We start from the raw sequence: 8,289 nt of genomic DNA, 5'->3' as shown, positions 1-8,289 counted from the left end.
TATTTTTGCTTGGGCGGCACTCATGATGAAATTCTGCAAAAAACTGACCGGCCCCTGCCCTGCCCCTACCTACCTACCTACCTACCTACCTTACTTATGGGAAACTAAAAAAGAAATCACGGCGTGGGTGAAGGTGGGGTACTATACCAACTAAAGTGATGGTTGGTGGTACTATCCTGCAACCACAGTCCTTCCTGTGACATGGCAGGCCCCACTCTCAAGCCCTACAAGCACCCCAGATCAACGACTTGGGGAGGGTTGACATCGTGATTTGGGCGGAAAAATTCTTTTTCTGAAAATTCCAGCGTGAGAGAGGGAAAAACCCGACGGGAGGGCCCAGACCCTACCCTACCTACCCCGTCATGAGTGCCGCCCCAAGCAAAAATAACATACACCTGCCCGGGGGGGAATTAAAGGGACCACCGACCAACGCGTATATGCGGAAGAGGGTAATCAGAGTACAGTGCACGGTCTGCCTCTGATCCCGCCGGGGAACCGCCGTACCTTTTTCTTTGGCCGGCGTCCTAAGACATTGCAGCCGGCACCGGGCACCATCTACTGACACACCGATGCCGCTCGCCATGCAATAGAAGGTGAACGAGCTGCCCTGCCGCCAAAGCAAACATGCAGTAAACACTCGAGGCTCTTCAGATCGGCGGCGGTGCCGAGTACAGAGCCTACGCGCCAGAGGCAGGTTCAGCCAGAGCGGGCAGGGCAGGTCATGGGTGGCGGGGGGCGGCCTCAAAGGTGCCCTGTACATGCGCCGCCAAGACCTCGCGCAGCGCCGCAGCCGCGATGGTGTGTGGGTGCATTTCTCCTAGGTGCTCGTCCATCTGCGACCCCGCCTCGGAGCACAAGCCCATGGCTTCGGCGAAGCGGCCCTGAGCCGTCAGTGTGACGGGAAGGAGGATGCCCATCACCTTGAGCGTCTGAGGATGCCCGTCACCCAAGCGCTCGCGCTGAAAACTCCACAGCTCGCGCTGCAGTCTCTCCGCCTCCTCGAGGGCGCCCTGAAGGTAACAGGTGTCGGCGAGATTGTTCAGGGCGGTTGCGATGTCTGGGTGCCCGTGCTTTTTCATCCCATTCAGAACCCTCCGTTGTAGCGCCTCTGCGCGGTCGTAGTGGCCGTCGCGTGCAAATTGGATCGACCGCTCGCCGAGAGCACGCAGCGCCCTGACGCGTCCGAGCGTCAGGCTGGACGATGGAGAGGAGGAGGAGAGGAGGAGGAGGAGCCTGATGGCGTGATGGCCCCTCTTCATTACACCGGTCGCGTCAGGCTGAGCGATGAGAGAGGAGGAGAGGAGCCTGATGGCTCTTCATTACACCTCTGAAAAAGAATTTTCGAACGAAACTCCCTCACCTCTGAAAAAGAGCCTGTGGTAGTGAGAGACTGCCAGCGGGAAGCTGGAGGCAGGTCACTAGACTGAGATGAGACCGCCAGTGGATGTGGGAGTCCACCGCGCACCGCGCTGCGAGCCTGTCGTGTCCCTTGTCAGGAGCAGGAGAGCCCCACCTGTCCCCCTGATCGTCCTTCCAAAATCCTGCTCGTGCAGGTGGGGACCCTGTCCTCCTCCCCCATCCCTCGTCTGGGTTTGTCTGTTTTCTTTCTTTCTTTCTTTCTGAAAAAGAATTTCGGCACACTATGAACTCAAACCTACTTCCCATCCCTCGTTTGGCGTGTCTGGTTTCTTTCTTTCTTTTTTACTTCCGAGGAGGACGAACCAGTGGAAAGCCAGTTGTCAGATGTCACGATGCATCCGAAGGGGACCCCAGCGCCGGCATCATCCGTAGAGGCACGAGTGTTCGAAGAGAGAGTGGACCTGAGCAACAACATGACCTGTAGGCAAATGATCGGAGTGGGAGTCAGAAATGTGGTCCTTGCGCGAGGGGAGCTCGATAGACTCGAGGCTGGAGAGTCCGCGTGTGACCTTGTCGCGATGTCGCGAAGCAAGTGCCACGAAGCGCTATTTCCTGCTCTCAGCTCACCACCTCGCCTTCTCTGTCGCTCTCATGGCCCAGGCCCATCAGTAGCAAGCCTGAGCTGTCCCAGACCGCACTTATCTCGGGTCTTTAAGCTCACACCGGCTCGTGATGCCACGGAGAGGGCTCCGAGATTGTCCCCGGTGGACCCCATCTCCGAGCCAATTGTGAGGGCTTTCCGGAGCGCATTACCGGCGCCACCGACCATGATATGTCCTGATCCACAGCCCTCATACACCAGGCGCATGGATGCAGTCATAATATGTAGGCCTTCTCTCCCGAAGTTTGGAGCAATAGCCGCAAGTAGTACTTGTTGGCAGCTTGGCACTTCACATCGCGACACGTCCAGGTGCCGACGAAGCGGCTTCCCAGCTCACCACCTCGCCTTCCCTGCCGCTCTCCTGGCCAAGGCCCATCAGTATCAAGTCTGAGCTGTCCCAAACCGTCCTTATTTTGGGCGATGAAGCTCGCTCTGGCTCATACCACGGATCTGAAGCCTCACACACGCCTGATTCACCCACAGACACCGCCGGCACGCACTCCCACTTCACACACGCTCAAGCACAACCCCACCAAGGCACAGCCCTGCTCAGAATGGGCAAGGGCTACCACTTGGTGACCCAGGTAGCCTCTGGCCACTGCACTCGGCTCCTCTGCAGCGGTCTTGTGCTATCGCCACGACAGCACGCCGACGGCAAGCTTTGAGGTCCGTCTATTGAAACCTGCTGTGGCCACAGCCGCCCCTCACATGCAGCTCGCCGCCTCGGGTGCTCGGCACTGCGTTCCTGAGGTAGTAGGATGCATGGCCCACGCTGGCGGCCGGCAGAGAGCGCGCAGTCGGCGCACAGCAGCAGCAACCTGCGGCCACGGGCCATGAGACGCTAAGTTGCGCGCATTGCTGCAGAGGCTCGCGCGTGGCGGGAGGGGCAAGAGGGTCGTGTCTGGCTCGCCGAGGCTGCACTCCATCTGGGTGCTGGAGGCGAGCACCCTTGTGTTGCGGGTTGGGTCATTGGGAGGGTGTATTACTGTTTCTGCAGCCATGTGGAATGGGTGACACGGCGCCGCAGAAGGTGCTGGGAGTGCCATGCAGAAATGCTGCCATGTGCAGAGCGCGGCGACTTTGGAGCTCGCCTCGGGCGGTTCCCACAAGTCCGTGCGGAGGTCGGAGAGGGGGTGAACCGCGCCATCCTTCCTCGATCGCCGCGCAAAGCTCGCTTCCGAGCTCTCACGCCGCGCGTAGGGCCCTTAGGGGCCTAGAGAACACAACCCCCTCTCCCTTTTCTCCCCGTACGCTAAAAGTACGTACGCACGCGGGGCCACCCGTACCCGCAGACACCCCTGAATTTCCAATTGCGGATTCAATCCCTCGTAGGGCGCGCTTTCAACTCGAGTATTCGGGGGATGGCCGACGCCGCCTGAACGCATACGATGGACACGGAGGCAGGCGACGGCAAGCACAATGCCGAACTCGTTCCCAGGGGGGGGGGCGCCGCCGGGGGCGCAGCTGGCGGCGCCGCCGGAGGCAGCGCCACCTCGGACGCCTGGTATCAGATCGCCAGCAGCTCTGCGCCGCCGGCCGCAGGTGAAACGTGTATCTGATCTGCTACTATGCTAGTCGCTTGACAGGAGCCCAGATGTCTCGAAGCTTACGATGGCCCTGCCGGTGCAGGTGGAGCGGCGTCGACGGGCAGCAAGCTGCCGCTGGTGCTCGGCGTACTAGGCGTGGTTGGGCTTTGCGCTGGTGCCGTCGCGTACACCGAGCCTAAACCGTCTTCACCCGCCACTTCTCGCGACCTACTCTTTGGCGAGGAGGGGAAAGGGAGCGGGAAGGGGGGGTCGCATCCTCAGGTTGCGGGTCGTGGGTGGTCATCACCTCAGCTCACACCGAGAAGCCCGCAAGGTGAAGGCATCAAGATGCCGTGCTGCGGCGGCGAAGGCGCTCGAGGAGGACATGCCGCCCGAGGTCGCCGAGGCGGCGGCCAAGGCTGCCGCAGACGCGGTCAGCAAGGGCGTCGATCCGGAGGAGGCGGCCAAGGCGGCCGAGGCGGCGTCTGCTGCGGCGGCTAAGGCGCTCGAGGACGACATGCCGCCCGAGGCAGCCGAGGCGGCGGCCAAGGCTGCCGCCGACGCAGTCAGCAAGGGCGTCGATCCGGAGGAGGCGGCCAAGGCGGCCGAGGCGGCGTCCGCAGCAGCGGCGAAGGCGCTCGAGGAGGACATGCCGCCCGAGGTCGTCGAGGAGGCGGCCAAGGCTGCCGCCGACGCGGTCAGCAAGGGCGTCGATCCAGAGGAGGCGGCCAAGGTGGCCGAGGCGGCGTCTGCTGCGGCGGCTAAGGCACTCGAGGACGACATGCCGCCCGAGGTCGTCGAGGAGGCGGCCAAGGCTGCCGCCGACGCAGTCAGCAAGGGCGTCGATCCGGAGGAGGCGGCCAAGGTTGCCGAGGCGGCGTCCGCTGCGGCGGCGAAGGCGCTCGAGGACGACATGCCGCCCGAGGTCGTCGAGGAGGCGGCCAAGGCTGCCGCCGACGCAGTCAGCAAGGGCGTCGATCCGGAGGAGGCAGCCAAGGTGGCCGAGGCGGCGTCTGCTGCGGCGGCTAAGGCGCTCGAGGAGGACATGCCGCCCGAGGTCGTCGAGGAGGCGGCCAAGGCTGCCGCCGACGCGGTCAGCAAGGGCCTCGAGCCGGAGGAGGCGGCCAAGGTGGCCGAGGCGGCGTCTACTGCGGCGGCGAAGGCGCTCGAGGACGACATGCCGCCCGAGGTCGTCGAGGAGGCGGCCAAGGCTGCCGCCGACGCAGTCAGCAAGGGCGTCGATCCGGAGGAGGCGGCCAAGGTTGCCGAGGCGGCGTCTGCTGCGGCGGCGAAGGCGCTCGAGGACGACATGCCGCCCGAGGTCGCCGAGGAGGTGGCCAAGGCTGCCGCCGACGCAGTCAGCAAGGGCGTCGAGCCGGAGGAGGCGGCCAAGGTTGCCGAGGCGGCGTCTGCAGCGGCGGCTAAGGCACTCGAGGACGACATGCCGCCCGAGGTCGTCGAGGAGGCGGCCAAGGCTGCCGCCGACGCAGTCAGCAAGGGCGTCGATCCGGAGGAGGCGGCCAAGGTTGCCGAGGCGGCGTCCGCTGCGGCGGCGAAGGCGCTCGAGGACGACATGCCGCCCGAGGTCGTCGAGGAGGCGGCCAAGGCTGCCGCCGACGCAGTCAGCAAGGGCGTCGATCCGGAGGAGGCAGCCAAGGTGGCCGAGGCGGCGTCTGCTGCGGCGGCTAAGGCGCTCGAGGAGGACATGCCGCCCGAGGTCGTCGAGGAGGCGGCCAAGGCTGCCGCCGACGCGGTCAGCAAGGGCCTCGAGCCGGAGGAGGCGGCCAAGGTGGCCGAGGCGGCGTCTACTGCGGCGGCGAAGGCGCTCGAGGAGGACATGCCGCCCGAGGTCGTCGAGGAGGCGGCCAAGGCTGCCGCAGACGCGGTCAGCAAGGGCGTCGATCCGGAGGAGGCGGCCAAGGTTGCCGAGGCGGCGTCTGCTGCGGCGGCGAAGGCGCTCGAGGACGACATGCCGCCCGAGGCAGCCGAGGCGGCGGCCAAGGCTGCCGCCGACGCAGTCAGCAAGGGCTTCAAGCCGGAGGAGGCGGCCAAGGCGGCCGAGGCGGCGTCCGCAGCGGCGGCCAAGGCGCTCGAGGACGACATGCCGCCCGAGGTCGCCGAGGAGGCGGCCAAGGCTGCCGCCGACGCAGTCAGCAAGGGCGTCGATCCGGAGGAGGCGGCCAAGGCGGCCGAGGCGGCGTCTGCTGCGGCGGCGAAGGCGCTCGAGGAGGACATGCCGCCCGAGGCAGCCGAGGCGGCGGCCAAGGCTGCCGCCGACGCAGTCAGCAAGGGCGTCGATCCGGAGGAGGCGGCCAAGGTTGCCGAGGCGGCGTCCACTGCGGCGGCGAAGGCGCTCGAGGACGACATGCCGCCCGAGGTCGTCGAGGAGGCGGCCAAGGCTGCCGCCGACGCAGTCAGCAAGGGCGTCGATCCGGAGGAGGCGGCCAAGGCGGCCGAGGCGGCGTCTGCTGCGGCGGCGAAGGCGCTCGAGGACGACATGCCGCCCGAGGCAGCCGAGGCGGCGGCCAAGGCTGCCGCCGACGCAGTCAGCAAGGGCTTCAAGCCGGAGGAGGCGGCCAAGGCGGCCGAGGCGGCGTCCGCAGCGGCGGCCAAGGCGCTCGAGGAGGACATGCCGCCCGAGGTCGCCGAGGAGGCGGCCAAGGCTGCCGCCGACGCAGTCAGCAAGGGCGTCGATCCGGAGGAGGCGGCCAAGGTTGCCGAGGCGGCGTCCGCTGCGGCGGCGAAGGCGCTCGAGGAGGACATGCCGCCCGAGGTCGCCGAGGAGGCGGCCAAGGCTGCCGCCGACGCAGTCAGCAAGGGCGTCGATCCGGAGGAGGCGGCCAAGGCGGCCGAGGCGGCGTCCGCAGCAGCGGCGAAGGCGCTCGAGGAGGACATGCCGCCCGAGGTCGTCGAGGAGGCGGCCAAGGCTGCCGCCGACGCGGTCAGCAAGGGCCTCGAGCCGGAGGAGGCGGCCAAGGTGGCCGAGGCGGCGTCCGCTGCAGCGGCGAAGGCGCTCGAGAACGACATGCCGCCCAAGGTCGCCGAGGAGGCGGCCAAGGCTGCCGCCGACGCAGTCAGCAAGGGCGTCGATCCGGAGGAGGCAGCCAAGGTTGCCGAGGCGGCGTCTGCTGCGGCGGCGAAGGCGCTCGAGGACGACATGCCGCCCGAGGTCGTCGAGGAGGCGGCCAAGGCTGCCGCAGACGCAGTCAGCAAGGGCGTCGATCCGGAGAAGGCGGCCAAGGTTGCCGAGGCGGCGTCCACTGCGGCGGCGAAGGCGCTCGAGGACGACATGCCGCCCGAGGTCGTCGAGGAGGCGGCCAAGGCTGCCGCCGACGCAGTCAGCAAGGGCGTCGATCCGGAGGAGGCGGCCAAGGTTGCCGAGGCGGCGTCCGCTGCGGCGGCGAAGGCGCTCGAGGACGACATGCCGCCCGAGGTCGCCGAGGAGGCGGCCAAGGCTGCCGCCGACGCAGTCAGCAAGGGCGTCGATCCGGAGGAGGCGGCCAAGGTGGCCGAGGCGGCGTCCGCTGCGGCGGCGAAGGCGCCCGAGGAGGACATGCCGCCCGAGGTCGTCGAGGAGGCGGCCAAGGCTGCCGCCGACGCAGTCAGCGAGGGCGTCGAGCCGGAGGAGGCGGCCAAGGTGGCCGAGGCGGCGTCCGCTGCGGCGGCGAAGGCGCTCGAGGACGACATGCCGCCCGAGGTCGTCGAGGAGGCGGCCAAGGCTGCCGCCGACGCGGTCAGCAAGGGCGCCGAGCCAGAGGAGGCGGCCAAGGTTGCCGAGGCGGCGTCCGCTGCGGCGGCGAAGGCGCTCGAGGAGGACATGTCGCCCGAGGTCGTCGAGGAGGCGGCCAAGGCTGCCGCCGACGCGGTCAGCAAGGGCGTCGATCCGGAGGAGGCGGCCAAGGTTGCCGAGGCGGCGTCCGCTGCGGCGGCCAAGGCGCTCGAGGAGGACATGCCGCCCGAGGTCGTCGAGGAGGCGGCCAAGGCTGCCGCCGACGCAGTCAGCAAGGGCGTCGATCCGGAGGAGGCGGCCAAGGTTGCCGAGGCGGCGTCCGCTGCGGCGGCGAAGGCGCTCGAGGAGGACATGCCGCCCGAGGTCGTCGAGGAGGCGGCCAAGGCTGCCGCCGACGCAGTCAGCAAGGGCGTCGATCCGGAGGAGGCGGCCAAGGTGGCCGAGGCGGCGTCCGCTGCGGCGGCGAAGGCGCTCGAGGACGACATGCCGCCCGAGGTCGTCGAGGAGGCGGCCAAGGCTGCCGCCGACGCGGTCAGCAAGGGCGCCGAGCCAGAGGAGGCGGCCAAGGTTGCCGAGGCGGCGTCCGCTGCGGCGGCGAAGGCGCTCGAGGAGGACATGTCGCCCGAGGTCGTCGAGGAGGCGGCCAAGGCTGCCGCCGACGCGGTCAGCAAGGGCGTCGATCCGGAGGAGGCGGCCAAGGTTGCCGAGGCGGCGTCCGCTGCGGCGGGCCAAGGCGCTCGAGGAGGACATGCCGCCCGAGGTCGTCGAGGAGGCGGCCAAGGCTGCCGCCGACGCAGTCAGCAAAGGGGCGGTCGATCCGGAGGAGGCGGCCAAGGGTTGCCGAGGCGGCGTCCGCTGCGGCGGCGAAGGCGCTCGAGGACGACATGCCGCCCGAGGTCGTCGAGGAGGCGGCCAAGGCTGCCGCCGACGCAGTCAGCAAGGGCGTCGATCCGGAGGAGGCGGCCAAGGTTGCCGAGGCGGCGTCCGCTGCGGCGGCGAAGGCGCTCGAGGAC

At 67.9% G+C, this 8,289-nt stretch overlaps 2 protein-coding genes across 2 annotated transcripts; one reads left to right on the top strand and one right to left on the bottom strand.

The window, feature by feature from the left end:
* Positions 1-647: 647 nt before the first annotated feature.
* EMIHUDRAFT_246833 (hypothetical protein) lies at positions 648-1,079 on the bottom strand (the record flags this gene model as incomplete). Its single annotated transcript, XM_005765776.1, has 2 exons — positions 648-677; positions 759-1,079. 2 exons carry the CDS (start codon positions 1,077-1,079, stop codon positions 648-650), a joined length of 351 nt encoding a protein of 116 aa, XP_005765833.1.
* A 2,329-nt stretch (positions 1,080-3,408) lies between these two features.
* On the top strand, positions 3,409-8,244 carry EMIHUDRAFT_119823 (hypothetical protein; the record flags this gene model as incomplete). The annotated part of the gene is made up of 4 exons (XM_005765775.1): positions 3,409-3,562; positions 3,650-3,828; positions 3,881-7,975; positions 8,122-8,244. Coding segments are annotated over 4 exons (4,551 nt in total), but the record flags the coding sequence as incomplete, so codon positions are not given.
* Between the last annotated feature and the right edge of the window lie 45 nt (positions 8,245-8,289).

This window comes from Emiliania huxleyi, assembly GCF_000372725.1.
Source record: "Emiliania huxleyi CCMP1516 unplaced genomic scaffold EMIHUscaffold_532, whole genome shotgun sequence".
NCBI classification, from domain to species: Eukaryota; Haptophyta; order Isochrysidales; family Noelaerhabdaceae; genus Emiliania; species Emiliania huxleyi.
The sequence above is the reverse complement of the archived record's forward strand: the minus strand, read 5'-3'. Positions and strand labels throughout refer to the sequence as shown.